The sequence below is a fragment of the Varanus komodoensis genome, unplaced genomic scaffold (assembly GCF_004798865.1).
Source record: "Varanus komodoensis strain SLA01 unplaced genomic scaffold, ASM479886v1 scaffold59_1, whole genome shotgun sequence".
Lineage (NCBI taxonomy): Eukaryota > Metazoa > Chordata > Lepidosauria > Squamata > Varanidae > Varanus > Varanus komodoensis.
The window spans coordinates 1,650,588-1,669,870 of record NW_025336221.1 but is presented as its reverse complement, the minus strand read 5'-3'; the positions used below and the strand labels follow the sequence as shown (position 1 = coordinate 1,669,870).

The 19,283-nt window shown below is 40.2% G+C and overlaps 1 protein-coding gene across 11 annotated transcripts in view; it reads right to left on the bottom strand.

Annotated features, from left to right (window-relative positions):
- The window catches only part of CEP112 (centrosomal protein 112), a 289,816-nt gene that overhangs the window by 258,790 nt on the left and 11,743 nt on the right, over window positions 1-19,283 (bottom strand). For all 11 annotated transcript variants that reach the window (XR_006416568.1, XM_044449448.1, XM_044449445.1 and 8 more), the window contains 2 exons: window positions 8,136-8,232; window positions 7,187-7,261 (listed from right to left, as the gene is read on the bottom strand). Coding sequence is in view for 10 of the 11 variants with exons in the window: in XM_044449448.1 (XP_044305383.1) it covers window positions 7,187-7,261; window positions 8,136-8,232 (172 nt within the window). In the remaining variant the exon portion in view is untranslated. The remainder of the gene's footprint in view (window positions 1-7,186; window positions 7,262-8,135; window positions 8,233-19,283) is intronic.

Genomic DNA, 19,283 nt, shown 5'->3' with positions numbered 1-19,283 from the left:
AGAAATATTTTGTTCTCTTGTCACTGATCCTAGAAAGAAACATGTGCATCCTGGAATAAGTAAGGCACATCTTATCTGAACTGATTTAAGATTCTATCCATCAGTGGAAACAGAGGGAATGCACATGGTATTTTAAAAGTATCACAAAATGTCTCTTGATTCTAAGCAACCAACATTAACTCCTTCAGCATCAGATTCTTTAACTTTTTGTAGGGATTTCTCCCTGTTTCAGCTTAGACCGCCTTATGCTCTGATCCAGCAGGAACCAAAGCCATGGGTTTAAAGCAGTAACTGTCCTCCACAAAACAGACTACTGCAACGCACTTTAGGCAGCCTTTGATGGCCCATTGGTCTAACATGCAGTCAGATATTAGGCTAGAACATATAACTTACCCTTTGTCACCTTCACCTATTCAGTGCTACTTTTAGTCTTTAAAGCAATATATCAGGATTAGGAAAATGGCTGCTCTCCAGAGATGTCCACTCCCATCAATCCCAGGGAGCAGGGCCAATGGTAAAGGATGATAGGAGTTTTAGACAAGTAACAACTGGAGGACCATAAATTCTTCATTCTTGCCCCAAATAGTAAAAAATAATCTATTTAATTTTGAGTTATTTTGAGAAAGTTATGCTTTATAAAGCTTTTACAAAGTTAGGTCCAATGGGGTTGGGGGGAGGGTCAAAAAAAAGCTAGCAGGTGTGTCACATTAGACCTAAAACTTTATTTAATTCATGAACTTAATATACAAGGAACAAGCTGTATTTTATTTTTAATTTTTCCGTGTGTGTGTGTGCGCGCGCATCTACACCAGGGGTCCTCAAACTTTTTTAACAAGGTGCCAGTTGAAAGGTGGCGGCTGCACGCACGGGCTGGACAGGCAGCAGCAGGTGTGCATGCATGCGGTGAGGCGGCGGGTGCAACGGGCATGGCGAGGCAACAGGCACGGAGAGATGGTGGCAGCGGTGGAGGACGTGGGACCAGCCGCCCCTGGCCTGGCCGCTCCCAGGCTCATATAATTAAAAGGCGGGCCGGATAAATGGGCAGCATCCAGCCTGCGGGCCATAGTTTGAGGACCCATGATCTACACCTACACTACTCGAAAAAGGAGGCTAGAATATGAACCTGAATTTGACTATTTCAAAGTTCAAGACAGCTGAATACTTGACGGTTACCAAAGGACAATAAAAGATAAATAAAATTTCTTCCTTCTCAAATGCTAAAGGCTCTGGAAAAAAATTAGTGTAAGTTTGTTAGCTGGTTTAATGAGTTCCAATATTAGGCAAGCTTTCTGACTGCATTGACCCAACAGGAATGATATCATTTGGCTGGGGGATGCACCTTGCCATCAAACAAGTTATAGATTAAAATCTAAATCTTGCACCCAAATTTGAAGCACAGACATTGGATAATATTTTCAAGGAAGAACACTTTCTGTCTTTACAACTATATTGTACCAAACCATGTGATACATAAATATGCACATCTTGCTAAGTCTTCACTATATGCAGTATCTATACTCTTTCAACTTCATTCTATATAATTTATCATATGTTATAAGGCCAATTAAAATATGAATTAGCATTGTTTTTGGTTTCAGTATGACCAATGGATTAACATAGGCAGATGCAACTGTCCTCTAAGTCTCCCTGAGCTTATCTGATGATGGGTGGTTGCTTGTTCACTGTGCAACCCAGGATGGTGCCAAAGGGAACAATCAAGTTCCACGCAAAGCCATTCACCTGTTCTCAGCACATGTCCTGGTAGACTTTCTTAGAAAATTCCTACTCTTGCTATATCAGCAGACTTTTTACTATTGGTCCACTAAGTGCTCTGGGTATTTCACCTTTCCCAGCTCCCAAGAGAAAGCTTTCTATTCCACTGCCCTGCCTCCTGGTGGATCCCTTGCCTATATTTGTTTTTCAATTATATCTTTCAAATATAATTTGTAAATACTAACATTCCCTTTTGTGTATACATATTATTTTTGACTTGCACTACATGAATGGGACGGTACTATCTTGACCTGCCTGAAGCAACAAGCCCAATCTAAAACACTCTCACATCAATTTAGATTCAAGTTCACAAAAAGCTTAGAAAGAAGCACTGTTCAAAAACATTCAAATGACTATTTGTGTTATATTTCCAATTACTGAAGGCAAAATTTACTACTGCTTTTCAAAATGGAGGAAAACATGACTAGAATATAAATAGATAAAATCATAGGACAATTGTAGCACACTTGAAAATATAAGGCGAACTGTTGTCCTCTGAAAAGATCTACTGCACAATGCAGATGTAGGGCACAAGGTATATTCATAAGCTTAATTCACAGTTAAGCTGTTATCATGTGTCACAGCATTTCTAATCCAGAGTACTGAACTAGAAGGGCAGGTTGCCTACTTGTAACTATCATTTGAGTGCTCATCTGTGCATTCACACATATGGACTCTGTCCCTGCATAAAGCCTATGTTTGGAAAATGTTTATAGTTGAGAGATTTTTGGCAGGAAACTCTCCCCATCCCTTGACACTAGCATATTAGAGGGGTTCCCACCTATTCCTTCAGTTCATTTAAGACCAACAATGTTGCCCTGGAACCAACAGACCAACATCAACATTAGTCAAAACTAGTTTCTGAACATCAAGAAACTATGTTACTACATGATATGCATGTAGGTGGGTTGCGTGAAACCAGACGACCACACAAGCAACCTGACTTCCTTCTTCATGGTCTCTCCGTATCACATATATGGGTGACTAGCAAGCCTATCTTCCTGGGGGGTGGGGGTTGGTGTCATTAGCAGAGAACCAAACAGAGGACTGCTCTCCCAAAAGCTCAGTCTGCTCTACCATTGCCATCAAGCCTATAGTGCTTCACAAAGGTAAATGAAATAGAGCAGGTTAATATTTTGCAGCAGTCTGATAGAAGAATTCCTGCATGCAGAGCAATGGAAATAGACATTTCTCGATTCGAGTTAGTCTGCAACAGCCCCAAGCCCTGTTAGCTAACAAGCTCACAAGTCATGGAGATAGTCTGTCACCCAGGTTGCTAGTCTCTGGGAGGACACAGGGAGTCCTTTATTTTTTGCCACCAAAACAAATAAAAAGTTTTTGTGACCAGCAGAATGACTCAGTCCTGGAATGGCAAAATGCCAGCGCTTGACAAATGTCCTAGTGCTAATTCCATCAGATTTAAGGAAGAAGCAAAACAAGGTCAGCAATAAAATGTTCTGGTTGATATGACAATTGCAGACAATCTCAAGGTGAAAAGAAGGATCCAGACACAACACCACTTTATCGATGAAAGACCAGACATGAAAGGTCCACCTTGAGAGTAGATGTTACAGAAGTGGTGGGCTGAAATAACCACCACCAGGAAAACAAACTTCCACAACAGCAGATTGAGCTTGATTATCACCCTGGGTTCCAACAGTTTCATTGCAAGGGCTTGCAAAACAACAGACTCCAATAAGGTGTTAGAAAACATGTTGGCAAAGCAATGTTCTTAAGCCCCTGAAGAAAAAGTTGAAACAGAGAGTGAGAGAAAACTGATAAACCCTAGACTGGTATATATGGAAGGCTGAAATTACTGCCAAGACAGCTGGATGATGTCTTCAGCCCCCACTGAAACAGAGAATGGAAGAACAGGAGGACTTTCGTGCATCAATACAGCTCAAAGTTTTCCATTTTTCATTGTAGGAACTTTTAGTAGAAGACTTCAGCACCACATCTGATATCAAGTGCAGTCCTTCAGGAAGACTGGTAAGCTCCATATACAGGGGAGGATTCTCCAGGCCATGAGATGCAAGGTACATACATCAAGGTGCACTACTTTCCCCCGATCCAGAGATTAGGTCAGGTCTAACCTAAAGCTGAACTGACATCCAGAACAGTTGGGTGAGCCATGATTGTCTGAACCACCACAGCATAATGCAGTCTGTTGGGTCCTAAAGAACCTTCGCTAACACGCTCATGATGACAGAAGAGGTGGGGAGGGGAGAGATAAAACTATGTCCCTGACTAGGTCAAGAGGAAAGCATCTCCCCAACAGTCTTTGTTCACTCTTCCCCATGAGCAAAAGCCCAAACATACATTGTTCTGTGTGACAAAAAGATCAATTTGAGGCATCCCCTACATCAAAGAGCCCATTCCCAGTATGTAAGTGTTCAGCTGCTATTGTGGAATTCAAGATTTGTGGTGCTGATCATGTAAGCCAGAGTGTGTCAGTGCTAACAATGTGGATAGCCATAACAGAAGTACCCGTTACCACAGCAATTCCACATCTTGATGGCAAACTGGGCCAGGGGATAGATCAGGTGTCTGTTTGTTGATAAAGAAGACCACAGTAATGTTGTGTGTGACAAGCTGGACATAACAATGAGAAAGGAACATTTGAAACTCCGCAAAAGCGTTCTTCACAGCAAGCATTTCCAGATTATTTATGTGCTTGCAGACTTCAAACATATTGCATGTCCCTTGAATAAACTCCCATGGTCACTGTGAATGCTGGTTTGTGGGGAGCAAAGGGAATCTCCTTGGCGAGACTGTAGCAATGTGTCCACCATTGGAGGTTCAATGAATTCTGGGATGTGCAGATGAGTTCATTGAGGATTGTTCAGGGGATGCTATGTTTGAACATATCATAACTGGAGAGGTTGCATCCAGAGCCTGCCTAAAGGCATGACCACAACCATGCTGCCATGAAACTGAGAAGCCACTAGATCTGGAAAGAAGCAACAACAGGGTGCCTATATAATCCGTTAGCTGTCTTGATCAGGACCAACACTCTGGGTTCTAGGAGATATGCTTACACTCAGTTTGAGTCAAGGTGAGCCCCAATGAAGGTGATAGATCGAGTGGGGTAAGGAACCATTTGCAGAAAGCCCCAGCTTGTCCAATAAAGTACAGGCAGTTTTGAAGGAGTAAAGCTAGTCTCATTTAAATGATGCCAGTCATTGGCCACTCATCTAGGTAGGGGCAAACCTTGACCCTTTGCACAGACTCCCCGCATGTACTCAGTGAAGATCCTTGGGGCTGCGAACAACCTGGACAGTAAAATGGAAAACTGAAAGGCCCTGCTTCCTACATGGAAAAGTAGTAAATGCCTATATGAGTCCTCTATGGAGATGTGGAAGAAAGTGTCCTTCAAGGCAAACAAATCTCCTTCATGCAGCAAGGGTAGAATGTTCTGCCAGTGACCAAACGGAATTTCCTCAGTGTGACAAAGTCGATATTCCAGAGATCCAGCATTGGTCGAAGCCCTATATCCTGTTTACCCTGTACTGTAAAGTATCTGGAGTAGAAGGCTTGCTGCGTTTAAGAAGAGACCCTGTCTATAGCTCCCTTTGAAATCATTGAGTCTGCCTCCATAATGAAGGCTATAGGTAGATTAGTATTCCTTATGATATCAAGGGGTAGAAGGGCATCAAACTCAATTCTGGATCTCTGTTCCACAATAGACAGGATCCAGGCATCCAGTGTTATTGTCTCCTATGTGGGAAAGAGGTGTCTGTCAAAAAACAGGATAAGGAGGCCAGCCCAAGAGATAGCCACAGCTGACTAGGAACACCGGTGCCAATCCACACTTTGGATTGATAATTCACATTTGGATAATAATTCTAGTGATTCTTTTCTGTACATTTATTGAAGTCTACAGTATGCTTTTTGAGGTACAGTGATTAGACCTGTTCCAAGTATTGCAGGTATACCCACACCACTAATGGATATAAGGAGAGTTCAATCTTGCCAGTTTTATTTTCAGTTCCTTTTCTAAGTATGCACAACATGGAATTTGCATTTTTCACCAAAGGTGCACACTGGGTTAATACTTTGATTGGTGTCTACTACAACCACAAGAATCTCTTTTGTGGTCAATCACTGCTAGCACAGATCCCATGAGTATATACGTGAGGTTGTGGGGCTTGTCTAGCACTTTCTTATACCGAACCATATTTGCCATTTCCATGCACATTCTCGCAGTCTGTCTCTGAGCTTGTTGCAAGGCATTTTTGTTTCAATTATCCTAAATAATTTGGTATCATCAAACTTGGCTGATCTAGAAACAAGTTAAAGAGCACCAGCTCCAGTACAGATCATTGGATGCTCCACTATTTATGTCCCTCCTTTTTAAGAACTTACCATTTATAATTACTCTCTACTTTGTTTTTTAACCAGGTACTTTAAAGGGACATGCCCTTTTATTCCATGACTGCTAAATTTGCTAGGCAACACACTAGGGATCCCAGGTCCACAGGGCCCAGTAAGGAGTTTTGATGTACTTGTCATCCAAGCTTCACATGAACTTGGAACAGGAAATCAAGAACACTCTTAGTAAACATAAACACTTCAAGTTAATAAGCTATAGTAGAAAAGAGAAGCTACCTCAGGAGCTTTTAAATGGTAAAACAGGTATGGATTTTTTAAAAAATGCACTGCTTTTTCAGTCTCAAGTAAATGACATATGGGCTTTTTACAGATTAGCATAATCACCTGCATACTTAGCTTACACCTGCAGAAACAGGCAACCAAAACAACCAGCAGGCTGGAGCACCATCCCCACAAGGAAAGGGCAAAATTCATGCAACTTATCGGTTTAGGAAACAAAAACAAGCCCAAGCCTTATGCATAGTATGGTTAAAGTGAGATGAGTCAAGTTTTTTCCTATTTCTAATAATACTAGAACTTGGGGATCCTCCTATAAAACTGATACATAAGAAATTCAGAAAATACAGCATTAAGTACATGCAGCCTATCATGAAATTACAGAATTTTCTGCCACAGGATGTAGCCATGGTCTTAGATGGTTTAAACAGGAAATTCCAAATTCATGAAGGATAAATGTACTAAGATATCCAGAGGTATCTGGTTACACAGATGGATGGACATTTTATATAACACACCAGGCCTCTTACATGCTTATGTAAAAATCACAAGAGAGGAGAAAATATCTGCTGTTGCATAATTAAAACTAATAGTGTTACTGTGCTATGAATCCATGAAACCATTTCTACAGGAAGCAGTTTAACTTCGAGATGTTTAAAATTCTTAAAATTCATCTCAATTTTCTTTGCAGGCTTTAAAAGAAGACTCTTAGGCAAGGTTTTGGTGACCACTGTGAATACTGAGATTAACCACCAACACATTTTGTTCTGAAGTCCGCAAATTAAAAGAAATGTGCTCAGTTTACCCCAAGATTCCAACTGTTGAGACGAGCTTCAAGGTCACTGTCATCAAAAGAAATCTTTTTTGTATGGTGATCTTCCTGGAATATTCAATTTTCATATGTAAAAACAGTACAGACAGATAAACAGCAAAGTTAAGTTTTTAACAGGAAAAATATTTTTTACCTACATATTGTGCTGTTTTGCTAAATTCAGGGCAAGTAGGTTCTCAAACTGAAAATTCGGCAATCAAAATAATCAAATGTCCCAACATATTTTGGAAAGTTCAACCCTTCTTCGGGAAAATATTGGCTATTTATGCTCAATCCTCTCCTTGTATATTTGGAAGTAAATTTGTGCACCCTATTACACTGTTAATAGTTATTTGCTTATACTGTATAAAAGTTACTTAAAAGCTAGCATTATAGAGTACTTAGTCTCTCCTTTCTCCTCCCATTTGTCATAATAGGATATGCTGACACAAAATCATATAAATTATCCAAAATAGATTCTTTCAAAGGTCAATCACGGTTATGCAACCAAAATGTTGCACATTGGCATTCTGAATAGTTTGCCAATATAAAAGCCATTCACTTGCCAGTCTCCAGTGAGAGCAAGTGTGGTTAAGAGTGCTGGACTGGAACTCTGGATGGGATCTGGATTATAGCTCACATTCAGTCATGGCACTCACTCGGTGACTCTGGGCCTGTCACAGAGTCTCACCCAAACCTACTTTGCAGGGTTATGAGGATAAGACTGCGAGGAAGAGAATTATTAAGCTGCCTTGAGTTCCTTAGAAGGAAAAATGATAGAATATACTAAATAAATAAATACAGTGAGCTGTAAATTAGTTCATATGATATACATAAAACAAGCACTTGCCTAATTTCTCATGTGTGAGGTTCCTGAGTATAAGCATGAGGAGCAATGATTCTTAAACAAATATAACCTTATATTCAAAGCATATGATCTTACCAGCATCTTTGATGAGAAGTTTGCACCTTCTGACAGATGAGGTGGACTCATAGAACGCGACTTTACTGCTAGTTTTCCATTGTATGCACAGTGTTCCCTGTTGGAACAAAAAATAAATCAAAACCAATTGAAAAGCTTGTGCAACCTTAAAAAAACCAATGAACACTTATTTATTTCTATCTCTACCTTGTCTTTCCACCTGAATAATACTCAAGCTACATAAAATTTAGAAAAGCAAAAAAAACTATAACCTGGTAAAGAAATTACAAATAATAAAAATAGATGACAACGGAATAATAAAAACAGCAGTTGTGGACATCTGAACCTCCAGGGAGTGTAATTTTCTGAGCAGATGATTTTCTATAATACTTAATATTTCTAAATATTTGCTTCCAAGAATTGTGATGGCATCATAACAGAAAATCCCACAACATCCACAGCTTCCACTTCACAAGAAAGAATATTGTTTAAAGCCTTTCCTGCTGATCAAAATATGGGAAATGAGAGCTTTCATGGAACTTTACAGAGGGTTAAACTCACATTTCAACATCCCCAAGGAAAATATGCACTATTAAATTGCAACTGAAACCTTTAGATAGACTGACTTTAAAAACACATGCCATCCCCAAGACAGCCAACATACTGTATAAAATATGTTGCATAAAACAGAGATAGAAGCACAACAAAGAGGTAAGAGCAACATTAACAAGAAAAATACACTATTTTGTTCAAAGTTCATGAACACTACTTGGCAGTACAAGATACTCAATCCCATAGTATTCAATGGCTAGGTACACATGTCATGAGAAGCAAATCTGCATGGTTACCAGAGTTAATGGATTTTTTTCGGCAACGTGTCTAACAGATGATCAAGTAGTTTCTATGCTAACAGGGTTTCCATCTTACCACTCAGTCCTCCCACTCTTGGCATGTATCCCATCAACCACCATGCCTGAAATTCAATCCCATGCTGCATCCTATTGCCTACCTTTTCCTTACTGGCCTGCACAGTTCCCCGGGCATGTTGTCACCCCGTTGCTTCTTCCCCATCCCATACGCCTCAACCAACAGCTATTCAAAAACGGGGATGCCCACAGAAATCATTTTTCTGCCATAGCTCTTCCTCACATCAAAATATCTTTACCTACTCTCCCTCCTTCTCCTGTACTTTTCCTTCACTCAAGAGTGACCAAGGCTTCACTTTGCAAAGGGAAACAGGAGACTTATTAGATCCCCCATCCCATGCACTTACTCCCACAGAGAGCATGTGTACAGGCAGGCTTTGCTCTCTGCCTCTCCTGCTATGCCTGGAATGAGCATCTCCTTGCTTGTGCCACCATGGTGCGAAGCTTCTCTCCCTTCAGGATAAGGCATTAAGGATTATCTGGCTGACAGTCAAGTTAGCACCCCCAGCTCCAGCACCCTTAAATTGCCATCATCCCATCCACTTCCCCCTCTCCCATTACTGGCCCTGCTTCAAGAAGCTTTGGGAAGTACTAATATCCACTCGTGCTCGCCTCTCAACTCAGCAGCTCTGCTTGCAAACCATCTCGTCCCTCCCCCTTCCCTTTCCTCGCAGTGTACAGGAAAAGGTGTATTTATATAGAAAATACCATTTATCAGGTCTCAGATATACCTATTGAGGTCTTCTGCTGGCACACAAGCTCTGCTTCCTGAAAACTGGGCACAGAATCTACACCCCCTACCCCTCCCAGCATCATCCCACACCCTACCTTGCATCCACTTGCTGGACATACACCTGCTACTTCTGCACACACTGTGCTTGATGCTCCCTGTTCCACAGCAGCACATCAATTCACCTGTACATCTATACGCCACAGCTTGCATGCAGCGAGGCATTAAGAACATTGAGAGCTACCTTCAGGACTACTTTGCAAAAAACACACCCATATCCACTCCCCACCCCGTCTCTCTGAAGAACCAGGAAGTCCTGATAGACCACTCTGTCATGGCAAGAACAGTTATGCCACAATAGAGGCTTAGGACTAGCACTGTTATTTCCAAGGCTGGTTCTCCCAGAACCAGTAAGAAATATGTTACGCCAGGCAGCAGTGGGTTAGGGGAGTTTAAAAGTTGGGGAAACGGTTAGGGCCATTGTTAATAACCACAATTTCATTCTCAACACCTGGCCCAGGCAGCTCTGGGTTCATCTCCAGCAACATGTCTCCAAAAACATGAGCAGAATGTAACACCATGGCACCCAACCCCCCGCCCTGACACAGGTAGCCTTCAAAATGGGCAGAGGATTCAGGGCCTCCAGAGGGAAAACTGTTCTTATGTTGGTGGCTCCTTCTCACTAGAATGCATTTCTGAAATGGCATGAAATGCAATGGCATACATGACTGGATGCAAACTGGCAGCCTCCATTTAAAACTCTCCTCCCCTTCCTACTCAAGTTTTGTTATGCTGTTGCTGCACCCAGAGAACCGTGTGAAGGGGAAGAAGTGGGGAAGGGCAGAGTAGTTGGAGAGAGATGTAGAAGCTTCCCAGGTGCCTTGTCTCCTAAAATGCAGGGAGGGGAAGCGAGTTGCCACAGACAAATGCACAGTATGTGGTAAGAAACAGCAAGCTCCCTGTACTGCACATGGTGCTGCAGCCTTTACACAGTGAGCCTGCTGCACGTCCAGGCAGCAGAAGGCAGGCATACACAGTAGCCATAGCAACAGAGCCAATGCTGTCTCTGGAAGGAGTGCACCCTGCTCTGCCAAGACTGTCAGTCTTCCTGCCATACCTCTGCTTTCAGAAACCTCTGCTGAAAAAGGCATACTGGAGCATCCACAAGGAAAGGGTGGGGAAGAGGGGAGAGGAAAAGAGCAAATGACACCAAAGTTGATCATGGCAAGCTTGGTACGAGACTGGCAACGTTCAAAAATCGCCCCTACTGGGCTCCTGAGGCTCATCTACCCTTACATGGTCCACATGCCAATTCATGTTTAAGTCTTCAGATTCTTCCTCTATGGTGAAAGACGAGGGCTCAACACTCATCTCCCTCCACTGCTAGGAACAATGAGAGAGAGACTGCCCACCCCCTTGCTAGCCACGTTAACCTAAAGAAGGCTAGATTGTTACAAATCCTCTAGGTGGAATGGCCTTGTTGCACACTGCAGACAATTGCCACTTTATGCTGCCAAAGAAGATATAACACAGAGAGGAATAGGAATGCAGGTTAGGGTAAGAGGTGGCCGTCTAGAGAGAAGTGGAGAAGTATGAGGGGAATGGGAAGGGATAGAAGCCTGGCTCAGTGAGACAAGTCCATGGCTTGTCATGTCATACAAACCCACCCAAGAAGTAGTTTGAGTATGCTACTTAAAAATAAACAAAGACTGCTGGAATGTGGTCCTTTCTATCTATCATTTTAGTTTTCTTAGAATTACTGGCAGAATTTCTATCAATAGTTTGCTCCTCCCAAAAAGTGTATTTAACATTTGTGCTTTTTTAAAATGAGTGGGGTCTTTTAAAAATGCAAAACACATTTGGCTAGACAGTCATTACTTCAGAATAATGTACTAGCTACATAACAAACTTCTTGCTAAAAAAAAAAAAACTAACTTTTTTTTTAACAAACAGTGAAGAGCTGTAAAGATAGCAAGCAAACGTCCTATCTGGCTAAATAATAGATTAAAAAGAGCCAACACTGTTTAATATTTAATGTTTAATTTTTAAACATTCATTTTTCTTCTAATTGTTAAACAAATGATTAAAGTATATCAGAAACATACATGCTATCTCGTTATATCCTCAAATCACACTAATACAAAACAATGTTAGTTATAGAAATCATGTTTTTAAAGTTATTCAACTAGGCTTCCAATTAGAATTTCATTCTGTTAAGATGGCTGCACAACAGCCAGGATTTTATTGCATTTTAAACTGGAAGTATAATACTTTAACTATTTAACAATACACATGGAACAACCATTTTCAAATGGTGGACTGGAAAAAACCACTATGTAATGAGGACCTTCATAATGGTGTTAGCAATGGCTAGCAAAGACAAAAGGAATAAGATCTTCTTGTGAGTTGGGGTAATATAATAAAAGGACTTGCAAAACTAATCAAAGATAAAGCAAAGCAAAATTGAATTCAGTTTGGAAAAATACTTAATGAGATTTGTGCGCTCAAGTTACTTATATGTTAAGAAACAGGCATTAAGCAGAAAGTTTGTGAGCTGAGAAAATAGTGGTTTATATGCCAATCTACGCACTAGGAGAATCTGAACATAGAATTCCCTTGCCATGCTTAAGGTCAACTCAGACACAGCCAGAATGCTCCAATGGAGACTCCCCTTGATATGCATATAGAAGCCTCAAATACAACATTTGCTGGTAGCGGGGCAGAGTGAGCATTAAACTCCTGCTCTATTAAGCAGAGAACTCCACTCTGTTAAGGGTGGCTTAGTAATCAAGACAAGCACAGCAGCACTCTTACTTTTTCACTTTCATGGTGGTTCTTACTTTTCCCCCTTAACATGCCTGGGGTGCTGGAGAAGTCTCCTGCGAGTCCCTTGGACTGCAAGGAGATCAAACCAGTCAGTCCTAGAGGAGATCAACCCTGACTGCTCTTTAGAAGGCCAGATACTGAAGATGAAACTCAAATACTCTGGCCATCTAATGAGAAGGAAGGACTCCCTGGAGAAGAGCCTAATGCTGGGAACAATTAATGGCAAAAGAAGAAGGGGGCAGCGGAGGTGACTAGATGGAGTCACTGAAACCATTGGTGTGAGCTTAGGTGGACTCCAGGGGATAGTGGAGGATAGGAGAGCCTGGAGGAATGTTCTCCATCGGGTTGCGATGGGTCGGGCATGACTTCGCACATAACATAACTGCTGTAATGGGCATGGAGCAGATGCAGCTGTTGGCCTGTCATGCTCCCACACCAGAGCATAACATCACTCCAAATGAAGCATTCGGTAAACATAGAAGACTGTCTGATTGCTGGCTATCACAGTTCCACATGTGCTTAAAACAGTGGGGAAGGTACTGCCCCAACAGGTTGGATGCTGTCATTTTAATTTGGGGAGAAGGTGCTGCCTGGGTGCGTTTGTGTGGTACAGTATGGGTCCAAGGATGGTCTCTGACTTAAGTATTTCAGTTTGGCACTTGGAACCTAGATCCAACTAATCCTTTGTACTCTGTTTCTTGGGCAAGTTACTTGTGAGAGCCCAGCTAGTCACCAAAGACAACAGCCATTTGGTGGCAGAGCCCACATTAGTTCTTTAAATTACAGAATTTTAATCACTCTTACAGGGGAGCATGACCCATCCAAGAAAAGAATTTTTCCAGTCCAGACCAATATAAATTAATGCAATGATCAGCTGAAAAACAAGGGAAAATGTTTGTTAAACTATAGCAATACATTCCGGAAGTCAAACAGTAACTTTGGTTTCCCTCTAATCAATAAACTTTTAACAAATGTGATGCATTAATTTTTAAAGCTTTTTGGAAAACAATCTACCTGGAAAGAGTTAGTTACATACAGACTGACATACACAGACAGACTGACAGTCAACTAAAATAAATGCCAGTTATGCGGATTTTCTGGAAGACTGCGTAATATTGTATTTCCATTTATTTGCTATCTATTCATTGCTATTAAGGAACTTAGAAAACTTAACAGTTTCCTCAAACATTTTTCACTCCACATCACTGATGGCTGCCACAACCATCAGAGGAGATTGGTCATGGTTCAATCTTTAAATTTGTTTACATTAAACTATCTCTTTAACAAATGTGGTGCTCTTATCAAAAAGTATCACAGAGAAGAAACTTCAGTTAGGACAGAATATGAAGAAAAAGAATGGTTTTCCATAGGTATAGACAAGACAAAAATGCATTTTATTTCCCTATCTGTTCAACCTATATGCAGAAAATAAAGAAAGCTGGATTAGAATCAGAAAAAGGAGTGATAATTGGTGGAAGAATCATCACTAATATATGCAGATAATACAATACTACTGGCAAAAACAGCAATAATTTGAAATGACCCTGATAAAAGTGAAAGAAAAAGCACAAAAGACTACAGCAGAATATTAAGAAAACAAAAATAATGTCCACACAGGAACAACAGAACTTTACTGTCAAGAACAAAGAAATCAAAATTATTAAATATTTCACATACATTGGCTCAGTCATCAATTCAAAGAGGGACAGCAGTCAAGAAATTTAAAGATGACTGAGACTTGGAGGGGCAACAACGAAGGAACTAGAAAACATCATCAAGTGTAAGGATGTTTTACTGGAGACCAAGGTCAAGATCATCGCAATGTGTGGGTGTGAAAGCTGGACAGTGAAGAAAGCCAACAGGAAGAAAACTGATGCTTTCCAAACATACTACTGCTGGAGAGCTTTCCATATACCCTGGACCAACAGAAATATGAAGTGGGTTCTAGATCAAATCAAGTCAGAGCTTCCCCTAGAAGAAAAAATAACAACACTGAGGTTGACATACATCATAAAAATTATGAGAAAGCAAGACTCCCTGGAGAAGACTTACTAGGGAAAGTCAAAGACAAAAGGGAAGGCACTAGCTTGAATTGGGAGAACTGAATGGAGCTGTCATGGACAGGACATTTTGGAGGGCTTCCATTCATAGGAACATCATAAGTCGGGAATGAACTGATGGCACAAAACAAATCAAAAAGTACAGTCATTTGCTATATCACTGAGACATGAAGCTAGCAAAACATGCAGCTAGTAGTCTCTTTTACTCTTTTCCACAGAACAGCAACACCACCTGCTGACTATTTCATTGATTTGCACAAAGAAATCAATCGTCCTTCTAAAAATTATCTGCACTTTTACTGATCCAAATGCAAGTTAATTACTAATGCCTAATAAGAAAATGATTGAAGTGTTAAGAAATACCCCTTTATAAAAATGTTCTTCCTGCATTTGACTATTCCTCCTCCTCACATATTTGAGGTCTTGCTCTCAGATTATATTAAATCGAATCTCTGTGATGTTCTGTATATAACAGACTGTTAAGTACAGCAATCAGTGTTTCAGACAAAAGGAGGCGCACGTGCACTTACCTGGGCATAAATCTCTTTGACTCTAATGCATAATATTGTGATGTTGAATCTAAAAAGGCCCCCCTTCTAAAATATCATAATATATTTAAGGAGCTCCTTGCCTAATATATTTATTTGTTCAAGGATACTGTTCCTATAAAGATGACCACTGAAATTTCTATTTAGGCAAAGATGCAAATATGAACAAGAAATATATTCTTCTGTATCAGCAGACCCACATTTTGGCAGTCCAATGCAAACAACCCAGAAATTGTGAAATTGACATGGGAAATAGCATAACCTGAAGACATGTCAAAATAAATGTTCAGAATATATAATAGATTTCCAAGATGCCAGGAAGCAGTTAGTGTTAGGACCTCTTAGGACCTCTGTCACTTCTCATTTATCAGCTGTATGTTTAAAACATTTTTAGGGTTAACCCTAACCCTAAAAAAAACTTTTCCAAAGTTCAAGTGTCTACCTAGTTTGCCCTGTCCTCTTGGAATAATTTAATGCACCTATGATGCAGTTAACATTTGTCTAGAAAATTCTTAACAAAGGAGCAGCAAAAAAATTTATGTCATTAATAAAAATGACTAAGAACTATAGTATCCTCTAAGATATAATTTGAAATTCTTAACAAATAGTTACAATTAAAGCAAAATCATTAGCAAAGCAATCACACATATATTTAAGGGGAAACTTCTAAGATTAAAGATTTTTCAAAGTAAAACTGGTTATAAAATTTGAGACAGCGTTCAACGTCAATGCTAAGTTGCAATAAATGAATAATTCACCAGAAAAAGCACCAGTAAGAAATACCATAACCCTCTTTTCAGCTATCTTACTATACTGGCATCTTACTATATTGAATTAGGTCACAGTGTGGGTTTCTGTGACACAACAGCCCATCGTTGGTGACAAGCCACATGGGTTGTGTCACGAAAACCCACACCATACCCCACAGGCCTTCTTGAGGGCAAAAAGGCACACTGACAACCCACAACTGTTTGGGGGGGGTTGTTGAACCCATAATGGTTTGCCATGATGTCTAAACTCAGGCAAGTGATGTCATCATCAGGTTTCAAGCAAGCAACCTGGCAAAAACAGAAAATCCCTTTGCCACTCTTGCCTGAGGAAGCAACAGTGACAGCTGACACAAATATATCTGAATGGCATGGTGGAGTGATCACCACTGGTTCCCTGTCCCCTGCTGTGATCTCAAACCCCTTCCCACTGAAAACAACTATCCCTGCTTTTCCATCCATATTTTCATGCTGCCCACTTTTAGCATTATGCTTTTAACAACACTAAATAAGATCTTGTTATGCACACACATCCATTCCTGTCTAACAATACCTGGTTAGCACTTTCAAAAGCTCCATCTAAATGTCAACCTGAATTTTGACAGTTAACTCCATCTATCCATAGCTGGGCAGTTTTAGCCTTGGGAAAGGTGAAACAATGCAGTGACAAAGCAAACTCAAACCCTGCCAGACATGCAGAGAACAACACTGCAAAGGGAATGATCTACTGGCCACCAGCTACCATAAGCAAAGACCACTCACCCTTTTTGCCTTCCCTTGACATTTCAAAGGAAAGTAGCATCAAAACAGGCACCAATCCAGAAAGGCTATGGAGAGGTCCATGTTTATCGTGCTGCACTCTGACAACTAACACTTCCCAGGACTTCATTGTCCAGCCAAGGCTACTATTTCGAACCTCCCACAAATGCACATCTGATTTTTTAAAAAGTTAGCTGTTCACAGGGTTGAGCAACTTGAAATGCAAAGCTACACACTCATTTAACACACATGCTTGCTGGAAAAGTTACATTTTTTGCGAAATTGCTCATATACAATATATACAATATACAGCAGTAATGCCATTTATTATATGCATATCTCACCATTTTTTCTTCAAGGAACTCAAGGCAATGTACATAATTCTCCTTTCAGTCTTAGCCTTACAACCATCCAGTGAGGCAGGTAGATTCAAAGTCTCCCAGTGAGCTTTATGGCCAAGTGGAGACTAAAACATTGATCTTCCAGATCAATTTGCTCAAAGGAATTATTGAAAGAGTAAAAAAAAAAACAAACCTGCATTCCAACAAGACAAATTTAAATTTTTATCAAAAATCAGTGCAACTAACATTGTTAACAACAATACAATTTAGGCTCTCAAAACTCATAGCAAGGTTTTTCTTTTAAAGATAATATAAAGCCACACATTGTCTTGGACAGACACTTTAAATTGTTGAAAGTATCTGAGAGTGTTAGAGAAGTCAAGAACAACAGCTGACAAAAATACAGTCAGAATCCTAAATGCAACGTTTCAGTGACTATCACACAGAGACCAAAATAACTATTACAATGGTCAGTGCAAAGAAATAGATGAGAACAACAAAATAGGAGAACAAGAGACTTTCCAGCTGTTCCAAGAAATCAAAAGGAAATTCAAAACTAGATCAGGAATGCTGAAAGATCCACAGGGGAACATACTAAATAAAAGTGGAAGAAATAGAAAGAACTATGTAGAATAGATAGAAAGTTCACAGAGTTCTTCAAAGAGGAATCCTATGAGGAAGGACCTGCTGTTGTGAAAATACCTGAAAGTAATAAAGCGCCCACTAAAGGGAAGATATCAAGAGAACTCTTGCAAACTGCAGAGACTGCATCAATTCAAAACCTGACCTAATATGCCAAGAAATATTGTGGGGCGGGGGGAGGACCAGTGGACCACATTTTGGAAGCTTTTGATATACATTCCAATACTCAAAAAAATATGATGGGAACAATTGAACACAAAAGGATAAGGAGACGACAGAAGTTGAGGTGGCTGAATTAGAACACTGGGGAGGTGGGTGTGGAATTTGGTTGAATCCAGGGGATGGTGGAGGACAGGAGAACCAGAAGGAATGTTCTCTATGAGGTCGTGCAAAGTCAGACATGACTTTGCAACTATACAACAACAAGCACCCAAGAAAACAGTTGCAAAGCACAGTGACTACAGGACCATTGGAGTAATTTCCCATGCAAGCAAAATTATGCTCATAAGTGTGGAAACAAAGAACTTTACCCTATATTGAGCAAGAAATGCCTGATGCTCAAACTAGATTCCAATAAGGAAGAGGCACTCAAGATCATATCACAAATAAACATTAGCTACTGGAGCACACCAAGAATTTCAGAAGATCAGTCTGTGCTTCATAGATTAAAGCAATGCCTTTGAATGTGTTTAACACAGGAAGCTGCAGATGGTTCTATAAAAATGGGGATGCCTCAGAATTTGATTATCCTGAATTCTGGACAACAGATTATTGTTACAGCAGAATAAAGAGAATGGTGTTGCACAGGGGTGTATTTTATTTCCGTATTTGTTCAATCCATAACTTAAGGAAAGCTGGATTAGGTTCAGAGGAAGAAAGAGTGAAACCTGGCAGAAGATACATCATTAATTTACAAGATGCAGATGATGCCATATTACTGTCAGAAAATAATAATGAACTGAAATGACTCCTGATGAAAGTGAAAGAAGTGCAAATGTAGGATTGTACCTGCATTTTAACCAAACAAAAATCATAACTACAGAAGAATAACATGGCATTTAGGTCAATAATGAAGAAACTTAAGTGTGAAAAGAACTGTATACCTTGGCTCAATTTAATTTAATCTCATTTTTTGACTGGGTAACTTCCCAAATGGACAAAAGGAACACTGTGGATGTAATCTACCTAAGCTTTCAACATAGTCCCCTATGACATGAAAATTAGCAAAAACTGGACTAAATGGAAAAACTATTAGGTAGATCCAAAAATGGCTGCTAAAGAGAATACAAAGAACACACATCAATGGCACCTTCTCAAACTGGAGGAAAGTAACTCATGGGGTATCACAGGGTTCAGTCCCAGGCCCAATGCTCTTCAACATTTAATGGTTTAGATGAGGAAGTACAAGGAAAGATAATCAAATTTGCAGATGACAGAAACATCCTAGAAGACAAATGAAGATAAACTTGAATGCCAGGCTGAAAGCAACAGAATGAGATTCAGTAAGGACAAGTACCAAGTCCTCCACACAGGAAAAAGAAACCAAATGCATTGATACAAGATGGGGAAT